The sequence below is a fragment of the Eurytemora carolleeae genome, unplaced genomic scaffold (assembly GCF_000591075.1).
Source record: "Eurytemora carolleeae unplaced genomic scaffold, Eaff_2.0 scaffold276, whole genome shotgun sequence".
Taxonomy (NCBI): domain Eukaryota; kingdom Metazoa; phylum Arthropoda; class Copepoda; order Calanoida; family Temoridae; genus Eurytemora; species Eurytemora carolleeae.
The window spans coordinates 252,182-279,409 of NW_019396167.1; the positions used below are offsets into that span (position 1 = coordinate 252,182).

At 31.5% G+C, this 27,228-nt stretch overlaps 1 protein-coding gene and 2 long non-coding RNA genes across 3 annotated transcripts; all 3 read right to left on the bottom strand.

Annotated features, from left to right (window-relative positions):
- Positions 1-965: 965 nt before the first annotated feature.
- Positions 966-4,367, bottom strand: LOC111697017 (uncharacterized). Its single transcript, XR_002764203.1, has 3 exons — positions 4,293-4,367; positions 2,590-2,621; positions 966-2,485 (listed from the first exon to the last, which is right to left on the bottom strand). It is a non-coding gene; the product is annotated as an uncharacterized LOC111697017 (long non-coding RNA).
- Positions 4,368-10,173: 5,806 nt separating this feature from the next.
- LOC111697023 (uncharacterized) lies at positions 10,174-13,379 on the bottom strand. Its single transcript, XR_002764204.1, has 3 exons — positions 13,050-13,379; positions 11,066-11,140; positions 10,174-10,240 (listed from the first exon to the last, which is right to left on the bottom strand). It is a non-coding gene; the product is annotated as an uncharacterized LOC111697023 (long non-coding RNA).
- Positions 13,380-17,521: 4,142 nt separating this feature from the next.
- LOC111697025 (mediator of RNA polymerase II transcription subunit 2-like) lies at positions 17,522-26,100 on the bottom strand. The gene is made up of 7 exons (XM_023466890.1): positions 26,077-26,100; positions 25,176-25,410; positions 22,474-22,574; positions 22,149-22,196; positions 21,143-21,239; positions 19,904-19,981; positions 17,522-17,814 (listed from the first exon to the last, which is right to left on the bottom strand). Exons 1-7 carry the CDS (start codon positions 26,098-26,100, stop codon positions 17,741-17,743), a joined length of 657 nt encoding a protein of 218 aa, XP_023322658.1. The 3' UTR covers positions 17,522-17,740.
- Positions 26,101-27,228: the final 1,128 nt, after the last annotated feature.

The window sequence follows — 27,228 nt, forward strand, 5'->3', positions numbered from 1 at the left end:
GTGAAACCCTTAATAACGAATACATCGGAAGAATTTATCAAATGTCGTCTTGACAATTTTTTACTTTACAAGTTTTATACTATTTTACGTAAATCTCAGTTTTTACGAAAATAAATAAATAGCCATGAATATGCGGGAACAGTTTTAAAGAGTTCCATTTAATCATTTAATTAACAAACTAAATATCTGCAACATTCCATTATCAGAAAGTGAAGAATACGACATTTGATGAATTCTTTCGATGTATTCGTTATTAAGGGTTTCACTGTACAGTAATCTAATTAGATGGTTGGGAACATATTTCTCAATAGAAATTTGTCAATAAATCAATGCTAGAATCAATTATTTCGTTTTCATTGTTATATTGAATTTCTCATTTTCTTTGAATTTATTCGCAGATTTCTTCAAATTCTTCAAATGTCGTCTTTTCAATAATAATTCAAGAAATCTGCAGAAAATTTTTGCGAATAATGAGAAACCAGAATAATGAGAAAATAGGAACTAATAATTGAACAAGCTTACTTATTTTCAATAATAAGATTAATTTTTATTTTCTCAACCGGTTCCGAAACAACTAATTAGTTTACTGTAGAGTATTGCATACATTTTTTGTCGTCGTTATTTAATAATTGAAAAAACACTAATTATGAAAACGTATCAACCCCCAAAGTAGGAGTTTTGAACGTCGAATTTGCGCTTAAACTCAGGATTTAAAAAGTTTAATATGTTTCAAATGAATCCGAAAGAAGTTTTCCACAACACTGCATACTCAGTTCAACTACCTTACATAGCCGGTCACTCCCTTAATTTTTATTGTTATTAATTAAAAATTAATGAAATTTTTTGTTATTTTTTATTTTTTCTGCTAAAACCGCATGATTCCATCAATTTGTGTTTGCACATGATTGCTTTGAGTGATTGACATATCATTCAGAGCTCCTCAGAATCGTGAATCAAGATATTATTTCTACTTTCAAATATGTGAACAATCCCATTAAATCAATAACATTTATGTACAAACACTCTTTATTGAGACAAAATTTGAATAATATATGGAAAAAAGATATTTTTATTTATTGTACATACACAATATACATCTGGTATTAATAAAATGAATATTCAACTTTTTTATTGTATTATTCGAAAAAAGGAGTTAAAGGGGGTTTCTCAGGGTGCAGGGGTTTGAAGAAAACCCATGGGCTTGGCTACTTGGTGTCTTTAAGTGGAGAATTTAATGAAGATCTTTTGAAAAGAATGTTTAGTTATATTTACATGAAAGATAATCTATTACTGGATTGAAAGAAGGTTTAGTTATATGTACATGAAAGATAATCTATTACAGGATTGAAAGAAGGTTTAGTTATATGTACATGAAAGATAATCTATTACAGGATTGAAAGAAGGGCTGTTAAAAGTAAAACGTGATTGGACTGCTTGAAGGTCTTTCCAAAAGTTCAGCTAGGGTCAAAGTTTTCAAAATTAACGAAAGGTTAAACCGGAATCTCTTGGAGTTAAGTGGTTACACCGTACACGGGGAGCAAGCATAGTTATAATATTCTTTGAGAAGAGTCAAATATTACATATTTCCTGCAGATGTAGGTTCAGGATTAACCTAATAGTATTTTTGGTTTGTGGTTCCTCAAAGACCATAACTTAGGCTTAAGGATGTTTTATTCAGGATCAATTAGGTTTCTTCATCTGTTCCGTGGTTAGGTATATGCTTACTCCAAGCCCAGGGTTGTGTATTTGATTATTCCAGGTCCGGGGTTAGGTATAGGATTACTCCAGATCCGTGGTTAGGTTTATGTCTACTCCAGGTCCAGGGTTAGGTATAGGATTACTCCAGATCCTTGGTTAGGTTTATGTCTACTCCAGGTCCAGGGTTAGGTATAGGATTACTCCAGATCCGTGGTTAGGTTTATGTCTACTCCAGGTCCGGGGTTGGCTATAGGAAGACTCCAGCTCCAGGGTTGGGTAAAGTTTTACTCCAGGTCTAGGTTTTGATAAAGGATTATTCCAGGTCCAGAGTTGGGTAAAGGATTACTCCAGGTCCAGGTTTTGATAAAGGATTATTCCAGGTCCAGAGTTGGGTAAAGGATTATTCCAGGTCCAGGGTTGGGTAAAGAAATACCCTAAGTCCAGAGTTGGGTACAGGATTACTCTATGTCAGTGGTTAGGTAAATGATTACTCCAGGTCCAGTGTTGGGTTTGGGTACAGGATTACTCAATGTCAGTGGTTAGGTAAATAATTATTCCAGGTCCAGATTTGAGTTTGGGTATATGATAACTCTATGCCCAGTGTTGGGTATAGGATTATTCCAGGTTCAGAGTTGGGTGTAGGATTACTGTATGTCAGTGGTTAGGTAAATGATTACTCCAGGTCCAGTGTCGGGTATAGGATTTCTCCAGGTCCAGTGTTAAGCATAATTTACCAAGTAAAGAAAAGGTTCATCATATCCTGTCTCGTTTTTCTCTCCAGGTCATCCTTTAACCAGCAAAATATATTAGTTAAATAAATCAGCAAAAGTCGTGATTGGGAGGGANAAAATATGAAATGTTTTCTTTTAAAAATCTATTTTCTGTAATTACCTTAATGTTGAGTTTAAGAGAAAGTCCCCCGCCTAAATAGATAAACATTAAAATATATTTTGTATTGATATTTTTATCAATCAGTTGGATCAAGAAAGGTACGATTTTAATTCGATAATTTACTCATATTGTAAGAACAAAAAATAAGATTAAAGATGGCCACACAAAGTAATTAAGTTTTAGTAGCAAATGTAACAATTTTTTGCTTAATGTTCAATTTATTTTTACTATTTATTTTATTTATTTTTACGGTCTCTTGTCTTGTTTACTGGGACTGCACCATGAAATGTTATACAAGGTTACATTGGACTTTCAAAATGGGGATTACCCGTTTGAATTCCAACAATAGAAACCGGTTCTAACTATGCCAATCCAAAATACTATCTCGAACCATCTAACAACTTATTGGAAACAGGGTTTCCCATACGGGCATTTTTTGTATCGTGTTTGACTAAATTTAGTTAAAAATTGCTTTTAACAATTATGAAAAAACGTGTAATGTTAAACTAGGCTTTGGGAAAATGCAAACTATTTCTTTGCATACATATGGCATGTTTTAGCGCAATGATGTACAAAATTTGTATTATCCTTCTATTTCGAGTTTTTGTTCTGTTATCCTACCATTTCGATTTTATGTTGTGTGGCATCCAACAGGATATATTTTGCACAGAAAAGAGCAACAAATCAAGGTTTGCGTTATCATTCCGCATAATGCGAATATGGAAACCCTAATTGTATAAGATAGAATGATATTTCAGGATACACTGAAAGTCTTTGCAGTCTTTAATGTACATGATCACAATTCAGCCAGTTGTTTTGAATGGTTTTGTAAAAATTCCCTTCCTCTACGGTAAATCAAGGGTCTTGGATAAAAGTCAGTGGGCCTTAATTTTGAAACCCATCTTCACTCGTTATATTTATACTTTTCTGTTTGATAACATATTTTGAATATTATAGCAAATAAAATCCTTCAAGCTATTCTTGTCTCATTTTAAAATAGAGATAAAAATATGACTGCAAATATATTGATAAGACAGAATGAACTTCGTTATAGTTAAGTTAAGTTTCCCCCTCCCCACCCCACTACCACCAAAAAAATGGCTTACGTGACCCCGCCCCCCCAGAGAATAGAATATATATTAGAGGGGAATTTACTAGAAAAAAAATGTAAAACGGGCATTTTGTTGTAATGTTCCCATACTGCAGGTGTACTTAACACATATTTATGCTGACATGGGACGTAGGTTTGCGGGTTAGGCTAAGATAATTTCTGGGCCGAGCGCTGCGGCTAGGATGGGCTAGGGGGCCGAGCGCTGCGGCTAGCACAGGCTAGGGGGCCGAGCGCCGCGGCTAGGACAGGCTAGGGGGCCGGCGCTGCGGCCACATAATCAATTTAGGAGTTTTATCTATCCCCCCCTCCGCAAACGTACGTCCCATGCCATTTATGCTATATAACCTTTAGGGCCTTGGAACATCATTTTATAGAAAATCTAAAATAAATATTAAAAGAAAACCAAATTATGAAATAGGCTGGTTTCATAATTGACCAATGATCATTTCACTTAGACTCTATGCCTTTCACTTTACAAACGATGATTTTCCGTTATAAAATTCATACCGAGAGATTCTCTAAATTCTCCTCTAATATAAATTCTATTCTCTTTGCCCCCCCCCCACGGCCACCACCAAAAAAAATGGTTTACCTTCGTGCTTTCCATATTCAATTCCACCCCCTGCGCTTATATTTTCAATCTCAAATCCTAATAATTATAAAAAAATATATTCTTTTCCCTGTGTTTGGTTGCAGGTATGACACAGGTTTGAGTAATGCGTACTTTATCATACACAGCTCTCTACACACAAATAATTATATTTCAGCGAAAACACATAAATAGATATTTTTTAGAAACAAGAAATATTTTTAAGTATTTTAGAAATGAATATTGCGTGAATCACTCTTATATAGTACTAGCCAAAGTGCCAGGTGTGTTGAGCGTAAAATTTTAAAAACACAAAAGATTCTGATCTAAAATTTTTTTGAATTTATGTTACCCCGAGGTACCCATGGGTTTCCTCAAAAAATGTTATGCGATTTGGTCTAGCCGTTTTCCCAGCTATAGTTAACATATATATACATTATACATACATAAATACAAAAATTTATATATGAGCTTTATAAAGATTTATATTCACAAATTAATATTGTGTTAATCACTTTCTTTAATTCATATTTTAAAAATGTATATTATATATTGTATAAGATTATATATTATATATTGTATAAGAGGTTGGCTATAGGAAGACTCCAGCTCCAGGGTTGGGTAAAGTTTTACTCCAGGTCTAGGTTTTGATAAAGGATTTTAAAAAGTTTAATATGTTTCAAATGAATCCGAAAGAAGTTTTCCACAACACTGCATACTCAGTTCAACTACCTTACATAGCCGGTCACTCCCTTAATTTTTATTGTTATTAATTAAAAATTAATGAAATTTTTTGTTATTTTTTATTTTTTCTGCTAAAACCGCATGATTCCATCAATTTGTGTTTGCACATGATTGCTTTGAGTGATTGACATATCATTCAGAGCTCCTCAGAATCGTGAATCAAGATATTATTTCTACTTTCAAATATGTGAACAATCCCATTAAATCAATAACATTTATGTACAAACACTCTTTATTGAGACAAAATTTGAATAATATATGGAAAAAAGATATTTTTATTTATTGTACATACACAATATACATCTGGTATTAATAAAATGAATATTCAACTTTTTTATTGTATTATTCGAAAAAAGGAGTTAAAGGGGGTTTCTCAGGGTGCAGGGGTTTGAAGAAAACCCATGGGCTTGGCTACTTGGTGTCTTTAAGTGGAGAATTTAATGAAGATCTTTTGAAAAGAATGTTTAGTTATATTTACATGAAAGATAATCTATTACTGGATTGAAAGAAGGTTTAGTTATATGTACATGAAAGATAATCTATTACAGGATTGAAAGAAGATTATATATTTTATATTGTAGAAGATTATATATTAACCTTTCTTTGAAGATTCTTCTTTATTTTTGTAATATTTCCCTGTAAAAAGATAAATATATATATGAGGATAAACTATTTCCTGAATAGAAGAATATATTATGTTATTAATGGTGTTTCTACAGTGAGATCAATAACACGGTGAATTAAGAAGACGACATTTTAACAACCTTATGTTTGTTTGATGTTGTTATGAAGCAAATACTTTTGAAAAATAAGGTTTAAAGCGAAATGGGTCTACGTGTTTGCGGCATTCATTTTCATTTCACTATTAAAAACAACACTTGAGCCTTACAGTCGTCTCCTTTTCCACAGTGTTTATCGGTCTCACTTGAAATTTACCCAACATTTTCCCCTCCTCTTCTGTTAGTTTAGTTTGTTTTCTCTCATCATCTAACTTTTTCCTGTAAAATAACTTTATATATTAACCCGACAACATAACTAACTGCAAGTCCTAATACAACAAACTTTTTAAATTCGTTTAAAAACTCGGTTTATTTGTTTTCAAAATTTAACAAAAAATACACAGACAGTATGGAACCAAAGGAGCCATAAATTCAAAGAGAAACAATTTCGAAATTGTAATTTCTTTGCTCTTAAATAATTAATTTTATACATTCTATTTCTTGACTGTTTAGAATCAAAAAAAGATTAAAATAAAAAAATATAATTAATTTTAATTTTAATGATTTTTATAAGAACAATTCCAGAGTATTAGGCATCTGTTCGAGACGATGTTTTTGTGAGATTTCTACTAAACTATTATTTTTGCCGCAAACTTTTGTAAAATAAAGAAGACGACTGAACCGATCAAGCGCCATTTTTTGGAGCCTAATATGATCCTGTGGTTTATGGTTTTGGTCACAATGTTTAAAACATTTCTCCATTAAAATTTTGACTGCACCAGTGAAGAAATAATCAGCGAAATAAATCAAGTTTTATTACTTTCCATTTTTATATTTAAGAAGCGGAAAACTTACATGAAAGCGTGTGTTCGCTAAAAAAATATGGTTAAAGAATTAACTCGAATAAAACTATAAACGATTAGTAATATTTTTATTACTATCCTATCTTTTAGTGAAGATAATTTAACACAGTCTCACCCTAAACTAAGCTTTCGGAGTGAACTGCAGTAATCTGCAGTACTCTGACCGAAAGAAAGTGGGGTTTAGCTGAGTGTGGTCATCAATCGATCCTCGAAAACTGGACAGTCTTCGGCGGTGCGACCAGAAAAATTTGAGTGAAATGAAGGAATCGCAAAATACATTTGTTTTAGACCCCTTTTTAAGCGAACACTCCCTTTAAACCTGTTCCCAGCTCCCAGTAGAGATTCCAGATCGTCCTGATTTAGCTGTATATCTATCTTTCTAGCCTAGAAATATAAATTTTATATTAAATATCCAAATAAAGTTTTCAAGACTTACCTTCATTTTCTAATTTCTAAACTGGTTCTCATAAAACAACTTAATATCTCAGCATTAACTAATCACCAGATAATGATTTAATTTATATTCTGTCCTTTACGCTGTTAATTAAAAAGGAAAAATATACTTGAGTTTGTACTTCTCTGCTTTATGACACTAAGTGTCAAATGTGAAATGTACAAATATCTATGAATTCATTGGTTGGTTCACACCCGTTATACTAGCCTGGTTGGTAAGTTACTACTTGCCTGATTGGCTGACTTCGTTCTTTTAGCCAGAGTGTTCGGCTTCGTTATACTAGCCTGGTTGGTAAGTTACTACTTGCCTGATTGACTGACTCCGTTATTTTAGCCAGAATGTTCGGCTTCGCTATACTAGCCTGGTTGACCGGCTCAGTATTTTTAGGTTTATGAGTCAGCTCAAAAATATCAAGGTATACGTTCTTCTAAACATATAATCATACAGTGGTAACCAGAAAACAGTGGAATGATTGACGTCGGTTTTCTTTCTACTCATTCAGAAATGTTCTAAGGAATTTTTAACTTGTAACTTAAACCATGGATTTGATGGATTTGATGTGTGGTTCAGCTACTTCTCGCTATATTCATTAAATCTGAGCTGGGAACTATTGTTATAATGTAATTTCGAGATCAGTGCTTAAACTTGATCTACTCAGATTCATGTTATTTCCCAGCTCGATGGTCCCTGATTCAGTTCTTAAATTATCATTATCAGTTATAACAAGAATTATAAAATGCTTATCAAATCAAAAGTTTTTAGTGTTTTAGCTAACACTATAACACTATAATCAAAAGGAAACAAAAATAGATAAATTAAGTTAAGATTTTTCTGTCGTTTTTAAAGTCTCATTCATTATGGGAAAAGGTTAAATCAGGTATAGAGCAATCTCAACCAAACTTGGAAAAAAATACAGAGAGTCTCTTCAGCATATATATTTCGATAAAAATATCATCATCTTCAGTCCAAGGGGTTGGTGATGTCTAGATTCATTATGGGTAACCCTGTCTGTCAGAAGAAAAAAGTTAATAAATATATGTTGATCTTTAACCTGGAAAATATATATATTTGAGCAGAGTATAAGATAGGAACGGATCAGAATACTACTGGAGTTAGACTGTTTAGCTCGTAGTAGAAGTTTATCTGAGATACAAGGACATTATTAGATAAATAATTAGACTTCTTTTACACAAATATCTTTTATTATTTCTTTAAGGAGTATCTCCAGGTTTTTAATTTCCAATACTTGAAAACAGGAATCTGGAGACTTTCCAAAAAAATTAAAAATGATGTCGACGAACATGACCAGCATAGAAAGAATGATGATTAGTTGTAAACTTATTTTTTGATCTTATAAAAAAGTGCGGCACTGGAAAGGTAAAGAGATGTTAAAAAAATGTTTTGAAAAACTTGGGGGAAAAATGTCAAAAATAAGCAAATATTTTGTTAGTTTAGAATCGAATTTTTATTCTTAGTCGAACTAAACCTTGAGATTGTTCCAGAACATTTATTTTGAGTATATATGGACGTGTATTCATATATTCATAAGGATCTGGGTTTAATTGTCCAAGTTTCCTGTTTCTGAGCAGTTCATGGAGTTTATAGGATCCGTATTCCGTCCTCGTCTTAATCCGTCCAGACTCGACTCAAGGATTAAACGAAGAGGAATATATTCAGAAAACTCATCCAATCTTTCAACAAATATTATTTTGATTATTCAAAAAATGATTCTAGTCTGGTCAGGCATATGTGTCTAAATATGTGCTGGTCTATATATATATGCCCAAAGTATTCAGAAAAGCGTTTTTTTTTAAATATTATCTGAATAATTTTAAATGTTGCATTCCAACCCACCAGTTTTACTTTATTTTACATAAAACTATAAAAGAAGTTCGCAGTTTTCATGTTTCTTAAATGTATTTTCAAAAAATGATTTTAAAAATCGAAGATTTTAATTATCGAAAATTTGGTTGTTAAATGACTTATTATTTCATTATTTTTTAGAGCTTAGCTGGTTACTAGTTAAGAGTTTATCTGGGTTTGATAACAGTCTAGTTATGTGTCTGTTTGTCAGTCTATCTGGGTTTATTAAATGTATAGTTATGTGCCTGTTTGTCAGTCTATCTGGGTTTATTAAATGTGTCTGTTTGTCAGTCTATCTGGGTTTATTAAATGTATAGCTATGTAACTGTTTGTTAGTCTATCTGGGTTTATTAAATGTATAGTTATGTGTCTGTTTGTCAGTCTATCTGGGTTTATTAAATGTATAGTTATGTGTCTGTATGTTAGTCTATCTGGATTTATTAAATGTATAGTTATGTGCCTGTTTGTTAGTCTATCTGGATTTATTAAATGTATAGTTATGTGTCTGTTTGTTAGTCTATCTGGGTTTATTAAATGTATAGTTATGTGTCTGTTTGTTAGTCTATCTGGGTTTATTAAATGTATAGTTATGTGTCTGAATGTTAGTCTATTAGTATGTTTGTTCTTCAGATCAAAAGCAGGACGAATTATATAATATTATTCATTTTGATTAATTTTAAAGGGACTGTTTATGTAATTTGAAGTGATGGTCTATTTTAAAGGGACTGTATATGTAATTTGAAGTGATGGTCTATTTTATAGGGACTGTTTATGTAATTTGAAGTTATGGTCTGTTTTATAGGGACTGTTTTTGTAATTTGAAGTGATGGTCTATTTTAAAGGGACTGTTTATGTAATTTGAATTGATGGTCTATTTTAAGAATGGCATGTCCGGTTCTCAACGGTAACGAATTGTATTTGTTTTCCATCTTGAAATTAATTATTCTAAATTATCAGAAAAATGACCGACTAGGCTATTTTATATTTTATATATCTTACCTCACCAAGAAGAATATATTTTCATATTCACTGAAATCTGAAATTATAAATCATTTAGGCTCCCATCCATCCCATCCATCCCATCCATCCCATCCATCCCATCCATCCCATCCATCCCATCCATCCCATCCATCCCATCCATCTCATCCATCCCATCCATCCCATCCATCCCATTCATCCTATTCATCTCATTAATCCCATTCATCCTATTCATCTCATTAATCCCATTCATCTGATTTTCTAACCTGCGAAGAAAGGATGAAGTGGAGTCAAGAAAAGTTCAGGTTTCTGAATTCTATTTTTACTTTCCTAAACGAAATTACTTGAAATTAAATTTTTTTAAATCTGAGAAGATAATATTCAAAGGAAATTAATTCAGAGGTTCAATAAAAAACTGCGTCGGAAATTTCTCGGTAAAATAAAAAGATTAATAAAAAAATGAAGAAAAAAAAACGAGAGATGAGATATCTACTAAAGGATGCAGATGGTAAAATATAGAACTTATAGGAAATCTAAACTCTTTTATTAGGATTGATTATATTTGTCTGTTGTTATAAGATTTGGAGAAGATAAAGAAGGTTTAGGATCAGGTTTCAGAGAACTCCATTAATCCTTTAACTAAGGAAACTTTTAAACCTGGAGATGAGATTCTGCTCCGGGCTGTAGGTTCGAACAGGGGATACAGGGGATACAGGAGATACAGGGGATACAGAAGATACAGGGGATACAGGGGATACAGGAGATACAGGAGATACAAGAGACACAGGGAATACAGGGGATACAGAAGAAACAGGAGACAGAAGATACAGAGATACAGAGATACAGGGAATACAAGAGTTACAAAGGGTACAGGGGATACAGAAGATACAGAGATACTGAGATACACAGATTCAGAGATACATGGAATACAGAAGATACAGAGGATACAAGGGATATAAAGGATCCATGAGATAAACGGGATACAGGTAACACAGGGTTTACAGGGGGTACTAGAGATACTGAAGATACAGGGATACATGGGGTACTAGGGATACAGGGTAAACAGGGTATGGTCTGGGAAACAAGGCATACAAAAGATAAAGGGGATACAGAGGTTACAGGGACACCGAATATTACAGTTTACAAAAATCCCACCTTTGATTTAGAAATGAATGGAATTGAACCAAGAATCACGGGTTGGAATCCCTTAACTCTTCCAGGCATGGACATCTACATCGTTTATAAAATTGATTAACCTATATAAGAAAAGAACAAAACCTTTACTGAGCTTTTATATTTTAAATAAAAAAAAAGTTTTTTAAATACTTGTTTTCTTTTGACAACCCTTGAGGATAGACTTTTGAGTTTAGGTGGTTTATCTGGACGGTTCAGCTAGTTTTCTCCAGGATAACCTATCACGATGGTTCAGCTGGTTTACTCCAAGATAACCTAGCAGGATGGTTCAGCTGGTTTACTCCAAGATAACATATCAGGATAGTACAGCTAGTTTACTCCAGGATAACCTATCAGGATAGTACAGCTAGTTTACTCCAGGATAACCTATCTGGATAGTTCAGCCAGTTTACTCCAGGATAACCTATCAGGATGGTTCAGCTGGTTTAGTCCAGGATAACATATCATGATGGTTCAGCTGGTTTAGTTCAGGATAACATATCAGGATGGTTCAGATGGTTTAGTCCAGGATAACATATCAGGATGGTTCAGCTGGTTTACTCCAGGATAACCTATCAGGATGGTTCAGCTAGTTTACTCCAGGATAACCTATCAGGATGGTTCAACTGGTTTACTCCAGGATAACCTATTAGGATGGTTCAGCTAGTTTACTCCAGGATAACCTATCAGGATGCTTCAGCTAGTTTACTCCAGGATAACATATCAGGATGGTTCAGCTGGTTTATTCAGGATAACATATCAGGATGGTTCAGCTGGTTTAGTCCATGATAACATATCAGGACGGTTCAGCTAGTTTACTCCAGGATAACATATCAGGATGGTTCAGCTGGTTTAGTCCAGGATAACATATCAGGATGGTTTAGCTGGTTTACTCCAGGATAACCTATTAGGATGGTTCAGCTGGTTTAGTCCAGGATAACATATCAGGATGGTTTAGCTGGTATTCTCCAGGATAAATAATAACAAAGAATCCAATGAATTGATGTGATAAACAAGATCCTCCCGAATAAGCTTCTTCTTACCACAAGAAGGCTTTGATAAAAATTGATCTTTATAACTTAAAACTTTATGTCTACCATCGTATTTTTTTCTAGCAAAATAATAAACAATGTAATAGAACTAATGCTATATACATGTATTCTTGTAGATATTCTTTAACATATAAAACCAAATTGTATTCAATTCATATCTTAATTATTCCTTCTATTCATCATAGATATATGAACCCAGGTATACACGGTAATTTATTCTATATATTTACTGGTTTGCTTACTCTAATATATTCTATATATTTGTCTATTTGCTGGTTTGCTTACTCTAATATATTCTGTATATTTGTCTATTTGCTGGTTTGTTTCCTCTTCTATATATTTGTCTATTTGCTGGTTTGTTTCCTCTAATATATTCTATATATTTGTCTATTTGCAGGTTTGTTTCCTCTATTTGTCGCAACTGCTGAACCGATCTAGGGACAACAAATTTTGTACAGTCAAGGCGATTATATCAATACAATGAAGACGACTTTTGTATTTAAATTTTAATTGTTAACAAGCTTTTTTAGAATTACATGTTTACAAGTAATCAAATTGACAGCTTCTCTTGACCTACTTGACCTCTGTGTTTATGTGATGTGTATCCAATATCCATGCTGTTTAACAGCTTGATATAAATCAAAATTTAAATCGAAAGTCGTCTTCATTGTATTGATAGAATCACCTACCACTGTAGAATATTACTTTGCATTTAAAAATTTCCGATTTTTGTAAATTTTGAAAATTCAGAAATATAAAATCAGGAAAATCTAGGATATATTTTGAATACTCAAGCACTGCATGCTGGTAAACTATATTATCGGAATCTCTTATTTAAAATAATTGCTACAATATTTAAATCCTTTAAACCTAAACGTTAATTATTTAACTTAAAAAATTTAAAAATAATTTACCGGAATTTTTCCGATGGAAATATTTCCGTGCCGTCCGGGCCAAGATCTGGATTCTACATTCCTATTTATGTACAGTCAGCCCTGTGCAGTGTACAATGTGAACTGTACAGTCAGCCCTGTGCAGTGTATACAATGTGAACTGTACAGTTTACAGTAAAGAATAGTCTACATTATTTTCTGTACAAGTGTAAGAAATAGATTTTAGAATTGAATAAAATTTTTATCTGTTTTATTTGTGGATTTTAGGTTTTAGGACATAAAAACTGATTGGATCTACATCAGGATTTACAATTTGTATGCGTTCTGAGGGTTTAGTTTTAGAATTTTTTATTCTTGTTTGATTTAGTTCGGTTTACTTAAGTTTAGTTTAGTTTAGTTTATTTTTGTTTATCTTAGTTTAAGGTAGTTTTAGTTTAGTTTATTTTATTTTGGTTTAGTTTTGTTTTAGTTTAGTTTATTTTAGTTTAGTTTAAATTATTTTAGTTTATTTTATTTTAGTTCATTTTATCTTAGTTTAAGGTAGTTTAGTTTAGTTTAGTTTAGTTTACTTTAATTTAGGCTAGACACAGTTCTTTCAGAGACACCCTGTAGTTCTATCCAGTTCTATTTAGTTCTATGTGTGATAAATCAAAGAATAATATCCGGTTCCAGGTCTAAATACACAGAGTAGTCCTGATAAACATAAGAAAGGCAAGATAAAAATAGAAATTTATACTCCAGCCACAAAATTCTAAGAAAAAAAAATTGGGATATTGAGCTTTATCAACAGTAACTTTTCTTTTGACTCGAAAGAATAAGTTAAATTTTGAATTAATAAATTTAATAGATTTGAAATTTTACATTTTATTCAAAGAAAATATCAAAGTATCCTACAGTGAGACCCATAAAACTGTGGAAGATGAAGAAAATTAAATTTTAAATAGAAGATAAGAAAGATGAATTGTGCAGTGTACACATGGGCCTATTTCGTTCTAGTTGATTTCCAAGCTACCAAGGTAAAAACACTTTGTTTGTTTTTTAACAAACTCATTTTCACATAAGATTTCTTAAATGTCGTCCTCTTATTCAGCAGTTTTATTTGTAACACTTTTGAACCAAAGCCTAGTCCTAGAATTTAACCTTAAACAAATGAAAAATTTTAAAATTTTTTTATCTTCTCAACCTTTACGATCGGGCTGACTATGAAGTGTCGCCAAGGCCTTATGTTTTACTTAACTAACCCACTTGTACTTTGTTGTAACTTTTTGTTTTTAACATTAGTTTTGAAATAATATTTGTCAAAATCCATTCTTATATCCATCTTATCTTAGTTCCTAGTTTTCCAGGGTTTAAGAGCTTTATGTTCCTGTATTTGGTAGGAGAAGAAGGAAGAGAAGGAGAAGGGGGAAGAGAAGGAGAAGGGGGAAGAGAAGGAAAAGGGGAAAGTCCTGAATCTCTGGTAGCAGCTGAACCATCCTGTAGATATTCAGAGCTAAACACTTTTAAATGAAAGGAGTGAACTCATTCTTTTCAAATTCCGAGCTTAACTTTAGAATTTCATTTTAAAAAATTAAATTTAAAAAAGAATGGATTAATTAATTAATGAAGTTATGAACGAAAATAGATAAAATTGCAATAAAAGAAAATAGTGATGATTTAAGCATTGATGGAAAACTCTAAGATCGGGATTGAATAAAAGCAAAAAGTAGTTGAATTATGTTCGGATAGTCTAATTTCTTCCTTCAATTATAAAACCCGAGCTCAGAACTTCCAAATAAAGAAAGAGTTACATATAATCACCTTTACAGTTAAATCCTCCGTTGTTATAGTTTCATTCAGCCTGAAACAATCGGATATATTAAAGGGACTGTCTATAGAATTTGAAGTGACCCTCTCTTTACAATATGAAATATTAAAGGGACTGTCAATAGATTTCGAAGTGACCATCTCTTTACAATATGAAATATTAAAGGGACTGTCAATAGAATTTGAAGTGACCCTCTCTTTACAATATGAAATATTAAAGGGACTGTCAACAGAATTTGAAGTGACCCTCACAATGGTACCCTTTCTTGGAGTAAAAATGGTTAAATTGTTCTTTTTTTCTAACTGAAAAGTGATAATTTTTAATTTGTTGGAAAATCAACTGAATTCACCACATTGTAAATCCTATACTGATATCAGGGCTAAAGCTTGATTGACGGTTATTTGAAATCTCGTCTACTATCCCTTTAAGCAAGGATCAATTATATTTGCTTTTTTTAAAGTTTTAATTTTCAATTAAAAACAATTTATCAAAAGTAAATTTTAAGTGATTATTTCTTTTTTAAATAAAACCTCGATTTGTTTTCATTTTGAATATAACAAGTTATATCGGCATAACCTATTCTATTTCGATTTTTTAGAATGTTGAACGTATTTAATAAACTATTTTTGAAAACAAATTGAATAATTTAGGAAATTTTCATAAATTAGACTATATTGAACATTAAAAAATTTGCTAATTTAGAAAAGTTTCAAAATTCTGGAAAATTAGATGATTTTATAATTTATAAAAAATTACCAAGAATGAACGTTGTACATGATATTTTAGAAAACAGTTGAGATCTAATCTTCTTATTCTTTTATTCAAAATTTATGCAACGGTACTTAGACTTAGTTTCTTAGTTAGAAAGGGAGTGTTCAGGAAAAATTGAAGGGGGTATCAAAATTTAATTTGATATTGATCAGTATTAATCTTACTTTCTTTTGAACTTTTTTCAAAAATAAAATTTAAAAAATATGATCGCCCAAGTCCTGTTTACAGAAAATCTAATTTTTGGATGTTCTTCATAAAAATATGTCGATTCTAAGTTTTTACATGCCATTTACCTAAATATTGAAATACCCCCTCTAGAATTGAAAATTAACCGCTGAAGCACAATTTTGTGTTTTTCGAGTCAAATTGGTTTAAAAACTCTAGTCACATTTCATATAATTGATGAGCAGGTACAGTGAGAAACATAAATCTCTGGAATAGGACGACATCTTTTAGAAAAGTTTCTGACTTTAAAAAATCAAATAAACATGATTCATATCAATTGCAAGTTAAACAGACCCATTTAACTTAATAACTGATTTTCTAAGTTACTATAGTAAAACCCTTAATAACGAATACATTGGAAGAATTTATCAAATGTCGTCTTGACAATTGGTCAATGAGTTTTATACTATATTACGTAAATTTCAGTTTTTGCGAAAATAAATAAATAGCCATGAATATGCGGGAACAGTTTTAAAGAGTTCCATATAATCATTTAATTAAAAAACTAAATACCTGCAACATTCCATTTTGAGAAAGTGAAGAATACGACATTTGATGAATTCTTTCGATGTATTCTTTATTAAGGGTTTCACTGTATAGTAAAACGATTTGATTTGTAACAACATTAAAGACACTTGATTATAGTTTTAATTTAGTCTTCCTATTCCACAGTTTTCTGGTTATCACTGTAAATTTTAACCTAGCTTTATCTGCATCTGCCAGTGCTTGCTGTTTCTGAAGCTCCATAAAGGATTTCATCATACTGGAAACAAATATTTTATGATATAGGAACAATTTACACTTTTTTCTAAGGAATATTGTCTGTAGGAACGTACATTAAGTTAGTTTGGTTTTAGTTTGCGATCCAAAAACTAGAAATTAACGAACCAAACTCTAGCCATTAACGAACCAAAAACAAGCCATTTACGAACCAAAAACTAGCAATTAACGAACCAAAAACTAGCCATTAACGAACTATGACCCCGGATAAGTGGTTTTGGACGGTTACAGGTAAAAATATCCCCTTTAACTTACACATGTATTTTTCAAAATTTAAATTTTTTTGTTTAGAATTGTGCAATAAAAAAAGCTTACAGAACGTTTAAAACATATGGGAGAAAATTTAGAACAACTATGTAATCATATATCTACATTTTACATAATATGATAACTAATAAATGCATATCAGAAATAAAATGTATTACTAGAATCCAACTATTCTGGGTGAATAAAATAAATGATATATTTATTAACAATTGATGTCAGATCTTCTGCAGAATACGTATATATGATATATATTTATATATATGTAAATATGTATAATTATACATACATTCCTCCTATCTGTATATTCGTATATTGTATATTGTATACTGTATATTGTAGATCCGGAAGCAAATAAGTAATGATTGCTTTTCAACCTAGACATACGAATACATACAGTAAAAACTAATTTTCCTCGATTTCTTTTTGTGTTGAAAAAAATATATTATAGTGTAAAGTGTAATTTTTTTTTTTTAATTTGGATTCGAAGTGGAATTCGAAAATTCAAGATGTACAGAATAATTAACATATGTCATAACATGATCTGTCGGTCCTACGCTGATGGTTGAAAATGACAAATGAATTTCTTTACAGTTCTCAAGCTAATATCAATAGTGGGAACACAATTATATCATGCAGAATTACCGGTAGAGTTTTACGTCATTATGGATTTTACCCCAAAGAGTGCGAAAAATCAATTTTTTTGATTATATATAAGGATTTCAAAACTTATTTTATCACTACCTCGTCGGAAAAAAAGGAGTTGTGCTTGAAAGCATGCAAGATTTTGAACAGAAATAAAATATAAATATAAATATTTTCTTGTCGATATTGTCCCGAAATCAATCTGTACAAAATCTATTGTTTAGATTTTTAATACTTTCCTTCCAAGATCCAGAAAATTGGACATTCCTCCAAATCCCATTCCTCCCATTCCTCCTGCAATACCAATATAATATACAAAACATCTCTATCTTATATAGACAGATAAAGAAATACAGGGTTACCCATAAAGAATAAGACTTTAATGAATACCTAAAACTGTTTAAACGTGGATTTCTGCCCAATGTAGGTTTGTTAAATCTTGAATATCAAATGGCTTGCAGCTAAGATAGTTCAATAAGTTTATAGCTAGGAAAACTTAAATGTATGAGCAAAGATTGAATAAATACTTTCAAATCAAATGACCGCAGATAGTGCAGAAATGTTGTATCCAAGTAAGAAAGCTGCAGTCCGTTTCTAATATAATCCGACGAATTAAGTTAATTTCTAGAAAGTTGTGTTTAGTTACGAGTTCTGTGTAAATTTGACGTCAATAATTACTTTAAAAAAAACATATTTATTTCTTCAGAAAAAGTTAAAATTGCAATTTAAACCAATTATTATCAATATGATAGCTTATATCAAAACAATTTTAAAGAATTTACATGAATTTGAACCAATTATAATCAATATAATAAATATTGATTGATTAAAATATAATTTAAAAACAATTTAAAGTATTATCATGAATTTAATCAATTATTATTAAAATAAACATTAACAAAACACTTTAAAGAAATTACAAAATTTTGAACCTTTTATAATAAATTTTATATAAAAAGTTAAAAGAATTGACTTGAAAAAGGTGCTCTATGTTTTAACAGTTTTTAATGACATCAGGAGATTATTGGAGCATTTTAGTTTTCCTGCACTTTAAACTTCCTTAATGGTTTAAGAATTGAGTACTAGCTACAGTTTTAATGCAAAAAACATTTATTCCCAGAAACCCCCCCTCCCTTCATTTACCTTCNCCTCCTCCCCTCCATTCTCCTCTATCCTGGACTACATGCAATTTCACTCTAGATATTAACTTGCATTCAAGCATATTTGTACATCTAGTGGAAATAATATTTTAATGAATAAAAAATTAGGTTCTTCGCCAATGGCAAATAGAAAATTTCTGAAAAATTAGAATTTTAAAATGTTATTAGGTAAGCTGATTTGATGTCCAATACATAATCTAATTATTCGCAAACATTTTCGGTGCAGTCTTCATAAAGATTTTCAATTCATTGCAAACAATTTTGCATAGATTTTCATTGCGATGCAACGTTTTTTGCATAGATTCTTTTTCCATCGCACACTATATTTCATATGTTTTTGCAAAGATTCTTTTTGAATTAAAAACTATTTTTCAGGAATTCACCTTGCATTATTCAGCATAGCAGACTTTGTGCGAATAGGTAATTAAATAAAAAAGTTTAATTGCATTGTAAAATGTTGCAAAGATTTTTAATGCAAATTGCAATCGTTTTAGAAAAAATTCTCTTTTCAAGGATTCTTCTTGCATAACAGATTTTTTTGTAAGCTATTTTACATTGCACAAAATATTTTGCTTAGATTCTTATTACAAAGCAGATATTTTGCATACCATTCTTTGCATGGCAAACTATTTTGCACCGATTCCTGGATTCTCATTGCATTGAAAAATATAGTGAATAAATTCTATATGCTGTATTGATAAATTACATATTATTAAGTGAAACCCATAAAACTGTAAAATAGGAATTGTTCACTGTTTACACGTAAAAAGTTGACTTTTAGATACTTGTAAAATTATTTGCTTTATTTCCACATCAAATACACACAGCATTGCTGAAGTATAATCGTCTTATTCCACAGTTGTTTGGGTCTTAATGTATACTTAAAGGGACTGTAAGCGAAATTTCAAGTTACTCTCCATCATCATCTATGCTCCATGCAAAAAATTAAAACTTTAAGTTTTAAAATTTGAAACTGTTCATTTTAATTTGCGGGTTTTCTGCAAAAAGTGACTTGCGAATATCTTGTTTATGACAAACAATGGAAAAATTCACAGATTTGAACACTATTTGAATAAGAAAAGCAACGTTATCTCCCATATTTTTAATCAAATTAAGGTCTCAAATGTACCATAGTAAATCGGACATTGCCTCTTTTTGCATGGAGATTCACTTAACATTACGTTTACAGTCCCTTTAATTAGTTTATCCTCTCCTATTCTGACCTGAAGTAGAGTTTGTTGAATTCTCTGAACTACTAGATTCAAACCCACTCATCATGCTCTTGTAGTCCGGCATAAACTCTGAATATTTATTTATCTAAATCCTTTTCAGTGATAATTAGTGAAAATAAACAGAGATGAAAAGGGAGAATTAAAGAGACAGTTTATAGATTTTGCAACAAAAGAAGAAATAGAAATGAAAATATTGGCTTGGAAGAAAGAAGGTTTGATATGCAAAAATAAGAGAAGGGATTTAAAAAGATCATGAAGAGATACATTATAAAAGATCATGAAGAGATACATTATAAAAGATCATGAAGAAATACATTATAAAAGATCATGAAGAGATACATTATAAAAGATCATGAAGAGATACATTATAAAAGATCATGAATATGCCTGTACAGGCATATTTAGAACCGCAATATTTTGTATATAGTTAAACGAGAAACCACCTTGACCTGAACGCCTGATGATCTGGGAGACCCCAGAGGATCTGGGAAACCTTAAAGCTGTAATCCTCGGCGAAGAATAACGGTAAAAAATTATAATTCCAAAGGTCCCTGTGAATACTGGATCCACCTCATTATTAATAAGTCCTAAACCATCATTTATACAGAGAGCAGGTGTGTGCACACGGACCGTTTTTGGACCGTAAAGGTTGAAACATTTGAACTGAAACTAACGTAAAAGTACTCAATAAAATCCTAAGCTCTTAAATTAAGTAAACCCACCCCAANACACTTTTAAATGTCGCATTTTTTAATAAAAGACAACACGCACCGTGTTTGTAGTATCTACAGTAACACTCCTGAAAAGTATGCTATCTTTCAATAAATAATTTAGTTTTTTCCTCACGAACTGCTTCATTATAAATATTTGAATATAAACTTACAAATAATTCAGAAATGGAAAAAAACAGAAAAAAAAAGTATCTTTTAAAATCGTTTCCGACGTTATTGATTTATTTATTTATAATTGTATGTACATAATAACTCGTTAAAAAAAAAATCTTGTGATAAATTCATATTTTCAACAATCTTGTAAACCATATAAACAATGATACTCAAATAAATATCTAGATTTTAAAAAAAGATCATGAAGAGATACATTATAAAAGATCATGAAGAGATACATTATAAAAGATCATGAAGAGATACATTATAAAAGATCATGAAGAGATACATTATAAAAGATCATGAAGAGATACATTATAAAAGCAAGAAATATAAAGAATCCTACCCTTGAAGTTAGTATCTGTGTACTGGGTATAGTTGGGAGTCTTGTAGGAGCTGGAGTACTTATCCTGGGTACTCCCTCCTGTACCGATAGACATTGCCTGGAATAACATTTAAGCTGGAGTACTTATCCTAGGTACTCCATCCCTGATGTACCGATAGACAAAGTAGATTCAAGTCGGTTATAGTAAAAGGCGATAATTACCCTGTACACCGAAAGCGCACTGCATATATCATGTTTGTTCTGTTAAGCAATCATAATCTTTGCCACCAAATTTTGTAATCCCGATGTCTTTGCAACCTAGTGTGCATGGTTTAAACTATTATTATTTCATGTTACGTTTATTTGATCCGACATAATTCATAGTTTGAAATATCTAAGGTGTACGACATTGGGTTGCAAAAATGTGAGAGCTGTCTGTCACATGACAAGGCAGGCTAGCAATAGCAGTGCTGTCCAATGAAAAGGCGGTCCGGCTCGATTCCCTGCATACTCCCTGGGGAGCAGATGAAGGGTGTGAAGGGATTGAATAAGAAGGCTGGGATTGAAATTTAATTTCATCCTGACTAGGTAACAGGATGAAAAATTCCTATAAACTATATAGAGAGAACGTTTTAACCGTAAATCACAGAAGAGAAAATATTAGACGGGAGAAGGTTAGGAGGAGGGCAGGAGCTACATATACGATTATCCTATTTTGATTTTTTATTGAACACTATTTTTGGTGTGTAATGTTCTCCGTTCATAGCAGAACAAGAGAAAATTTCATTTGTTAATTTTTGGAAGAATTTTCTCCAGATTTTTACCTTGTCAAAACATAACATTTCAGTTTTCCCAAAACAAGAAAGGAAAAAGGCGTGATAAAAAATCATCAACATCTACAGAGAAAAAATTGTCCCACAAAAAATTGATACCCTGACCCTCAACCTATTTAATTAACTATTTTTATTTTTGTATCTATATCATTTTTTTCAATCCATAAATATTAATTTATAAAAGAAATATTTACGTCGACCGACTGTGCCCCCATAGTTTCTTTATTTGCTCCAGGAGATGCCTAAATTAATAAAAATAAATTTTAGTCAAAAAAATCAATATTTTGAATTTAATTATTTAGTTTTTAAAAAAATTATATTATTTATTTAATACTAATGTTGCAATTTATTTTACCGATAGTTAAATTAATTTTCAAATAGTTGAACAAAATATTTTTCGTTCATTCAATGATTTGCAATATATTAACAATGGCAGAGAACATTTAATAAAAAATCAAAAAACCTTTTTAATTGAAATATTATCCAAGAATCATCAAATATAATGATTTTTACCCCAACCTCTGTTTCTCTCTTAATCAAGCTTCCATCCAATCCGTCTCCATCCAGAGATTCTGCTCCGGATAAATCAGGTTTTAATACGACTCCAATCCCTGGATCAACTGACAACAAATTTGAGATTATCAAAAAACAACTTATGTGATGAGAATTTCAACCGATCTTCTTAGATTTTCAGTTCAGGACTAGTCTTGGATAAATCTTTTAAAACACACAGTTTCATGTTTTTAGATAACTTCTAGTTTTATCTAGAAAACTCTGAGTTAGATCTTAAAAACATAGTTTTATCTTTAAAAATCTCAGTTTTAATTAAAAAGCCTTCAGTTCCATCAATCTAACAATAGAAAACTCTAATTTGCACCTAGAAAACTCTCCGTTTTGTCTAAAAAACTCAGCTTTATCTAAAAAGAAAACTCAGTTTTATCAAGAAAACTCATAGTAACATCTAAGAAACTCTCCCATCAGTTTTATCTAAAAACTATTCGTTTTATTTTAAAAAAATTCTTCGTTTCATTAAAGATACTCTTTAAGAAAATTCTCAGTTTCCTGTAGAAAACTCATAATTCAACATGAAAAAGCTCTCTGATCATCAAGAAAACTTTCCGTTTTATTAAAAAATCATTTTTTTAAAAACTCTCTAAGCTCTATTTAAAAAAAGGTTATTTAATAACGCTATCAAGTTTTGAGATTTCAGAATTTTAATATTAGAATTTGAGACAAGTATTCAGTTCCACGTCCTTTAACTATTTCAAGTGAACCCTAGTGTTTCAAAAACAGTGTATCTCAGAATATTCTATACAACACTCGGATATTTATCAACAGAAATTTTCTTCCAAACTCTTTCATTGTCTTTCCGTCCTGGCTCTAAAACTATTCTGTTGACTGAAAAAGATTAAAATTGAGATCCTATTCAGCTATTCGCCATTTAGATTAAGGTTCGGAGAAGCTGAAATTAAATATTCCAGATTTGATGAACGGATAAGAAATTTCCCATTGATTCTAGATTGTGCGAATGCATTCTATTAGTTTCCTATCTAGGCAAGGTACGTTTGTGCATATATTAAAGTTGCTGGATTTCACGGCGTTGCCAAGATTTGTATTATATTTCATAGTCATCGTTATTCCCAAGATCGATTTTAAACCATGATTTGATGACCAGCGTTACTGGCGGAATTTCAAAAAAAAAATAGCATATCCCCAGGGTACACAATACCCATGGGTTCCCTCAACAAATTTTCGGAATTTGGGCAGCCATAGATAACATTTATACAGGGGGCGGGCATAAATCTCCTAATTTTTCCTGGCTAGGTTTATACTGTACAGTGAATTTTGTCGAAAAATGTTTTCTTATGACTGAGTTGGTATCATAGAGTACAATGGGTTTAATCCTAAGTACATCTATTTGTACGGTATTGAGTGGACAGTTAATTTTAATATTTTTCAACAATGAGATATTGTAGTGTCAAAAATTGTGTAAACAACGATGTATCATTTGTCATATTTATACATTAAAAATGGGATTTAGAGGGGGGAGGGGGTCAAATTGAATCTATGTAGGAAAGTCCCGGGAAAAAAAAGTTCTGGAAAAAAAAAACAGCTGGAAATAAAAACTTTGGAAAAAAGTCCGAATTTATCAAGTCCTTGGAAAAATCGTCAGTGGAAATAAAGTCCGGTGTTTTGGATTCCTGGGACTTTTTTTTCCTAAAATAGTGTTGGGGGCTGCCAATAAAGTCTCAGAAAATAAGATACCAGGAAAAAAAGTCCTGAAGAAAAGAAATCCGAGGAAAAGAAAAACCTAGAATTGTGAATCATGCATTTTCACTTGTTAGAGGACTTTTTTGTATAAAATCATACTGGAGCTAGAAAAAAAGTCCTAGAAAATAAAGTCTCGAATTGGTAGGACTTTATTTCCGGAGACTTTTTAATGAAAGGACTTTTTTCCACAGGACTTTTACAGTGTGAAATTTTAGGACTTTTTTGCCGGAAACTTTTTTCCAAGGACTTTTTTGGCGGTTACCAGTCAAATTCCCCCCCCCCCCCACCAGCATATTCTGGTTCTCAAGTACCCCAGCAGAGATAGGGTTAAGGAGAAGGATTTTATTTTTTTCTCTATTTTTCATGTCTCATTTTTATACAAAAATCATATGGACTTGTTTTCTTTGCTTGAATATTGTAGTCTTCACTTTCAAACAATAACTTTCAAAACTGATCTACGAATTATGATCCCCCCAGGTAGAATTTCTGATCGGGTCATTGTGTACAGTGGCTGTACAACAAGAAGTCTAAAATTCCAGATGCCCCCTCTATTACTAATATCTCGATGCATTTATATGAATTTAAACAATTAAGCGACGAGCTTTATTATACAGAAGCATTAGTTTTCTCCAGGAATGAATATTGCTGCCACAAATTAAACCAAATACTTTATAAAGACCGATGAAGACAGTTTTGTCGCAATGTTGCTCTTTTTGTTTGGTCTTTCCTGGTGTCAGCTTGATATATTGGGAACACAGGGAACACAAACTTTCTAAATATTAACTTAATTCCGTTCCTGTTCATTATTCTTATTCTGTTCCTCGTCATGTATTCTTTTTCTGTTCCTGTTCCTGTTCATGTATTCTGTTACTGCTCCTGTTCCCGTTCCTGTATTCTTTTTCTGCTCCTGTTCCTGGTTATCTATTCTTATACTTCTCCTGTTCTTGTACATTTATTCTTATTCTCTTCATGTTCCTGCTCATTATTCTTATTCTGCTGTTGTTCCTGTTCATTATTCTTTTTCTGCTCCTCTTCCTGTTTTTTATTCTTATTATGCTCCTGTTCCTGTTTACTATTCTTATTATGCTCATGTTTCTGTTCATTTTTGGTATTCTGCTCCTGTTTCTGTTCATTATTCTTATTCTGTCTCTGTTCCTGTTCTTTATTCTTATTCTGTCCCCATTCCTGTTCATTTATTCTTACTTAACTCCTGTTAATGTTCATTATTATTACTCTACTCCTGTTACTGTTCATCATTCTTATTCTACTCCAGTTACTGTTCATTATTCTTATTATAATTATCTTTTTTTTTATCTTTTTCATTTCCTATTTTACAATTTTCCTTAAACTTGGTTAGTACAATACTACAGGCTTGGTTGTTAGAAACTTGATTGCTAGAAACCTAATTTCTTAAAACTTGATTACTAGAAACTTGATTCCTAGAAACTTGATTCCTAGAAACTTGATCCCTAGAAACTTGATTCCTAGAAACTTGATTGCTTAACTTAACACCTACCTAGGTGTAGTGGTAGGGGGGAGGAGGTAAAATACGTTCAAATATTTTTTGGTTGCTTAACTTGTTAATATCTAGTATTTTTCTCAGCATTTGCGTTTGTTGCGATCATGTTTCAAGCAATCTTATCTGCAGCATAATACCTGTCAGAAGCAGAACACAGAGCAGAAGAAATTTTCCCATTGTAATCTGTAAATAAAGGAATTGTAGGATGCATTATCCTGGTATAAGAAACCATCAGATAATAAACTATGTTGGAGAATGGGTTTCCTAGGACAATTTAAAAATAACTTTTGATCCTCCTTTTATAAAGGGGGATTTCTGATGCACAATGGTACCTTTGAAACCTTAATCTGATCCATTCAGTGGAAGATAAGGTATTTTTTCCAGCTTGAAAAGAGTTAAATTCTGATACTTTCTGCGTTGTTTCTGAAGCAAAAACTGCACTTGTTATTTTGCAGAGAAGCAACAAATGAAAAGAAAAGTTTTAAAAAAACGTGGATATTTAGTTCATACTGCAGATCACACAAAGTTTTTAAAGGTATCATTGGAAATCGGAGATGACACTTTTTCAATGGAGGGTCACTTTGAATACAGTCCCTTTAAGCATAGTATGCGAAGTATTAGAAACCATCAGATAATATATAGTATATTGGGATACAGTTTAAAATAGATATATACATGTCTTGTACTTGTAGTATGTGAAGGAATTAGAAACCATCAGATAATATATAATATATTGGGATACAGTTTAAAATAGATAAATATGTCTTGTACTTGTCTTGTAGTACGTAAAGGAATTAGAAACCATCAGATAATATATAATACTAACCTTAGATGGCGCTTCGCGCCCATCTTCTAAATTAATTGTGAACATGTTCTCTTTGTGTACATCGTAAAACAAAACAAAAATAATTCGCGGATTTTCACCAAAAATTTCGTGGATTTTCAAAATTTTCAAAAATTTAATGAAGATCGAATTTTGATGGAGACAAATATTTGAAATTTTGATCATTCATAAACCTTCCCTGTTGTCCCGTGATGTCCCACAAAAAATTTGGACCCGATTGGTTCAGCCGTTTTGACGTTTATTGGATACAAACAAACAGACAGACAAACAAACAAACACCAAGAGAGACAAGCCAAATTTATATATAGATATTGGGATGCAGTTTTAAATAGATATATATGTCTTGTACTTGTAGTACGTGAAGGAATTAGAAACTATCAGATAATATATAGTATATTGGGATACAGTTTAAAATAGATATATATGTCTTGTACTTGTAGAACGTGAAGGAATTAGAAACTATCAGATAATTTATAGTATATTGGGATACAGTTTAAAATAGATATATACATGTCTTGTACTTGTAGTACGTGAAGGAATTAGAAACTATCAGATAATATATAGTATATTGGGATACAGTTTAAAAGAGATATACATGTCGTGTACTTGTAGTATGTGAAGGAATTGGAAGCCATCAGAT

What these genes read in the sequence shown, in the direction of transcription:
- LOC111697025 (XM_023466890.1), bottom strand. Translation starts at nt 26,100, where the DNA reads ATGGATCAGATTAAGGTTTCAAAG. An exon ending in TGAAGAGAATAAGAATAAAT is followed by an intron (nt 22,575 to 25,175) that starts GTACAAGAACAG and finishes ATTTGTTGTCAG; the next exon opens with TTGATCCAGGGATTGGAGTC. An exon ending in TGGGGGCACAGTCGGTCGAC is followed by an intron (nt 21,240 to 22,148) that starts GTAAATATTTCT and finishes ATGTTATTCCAG; the next exon opens with GCAATGTCTATCGGTACAGG.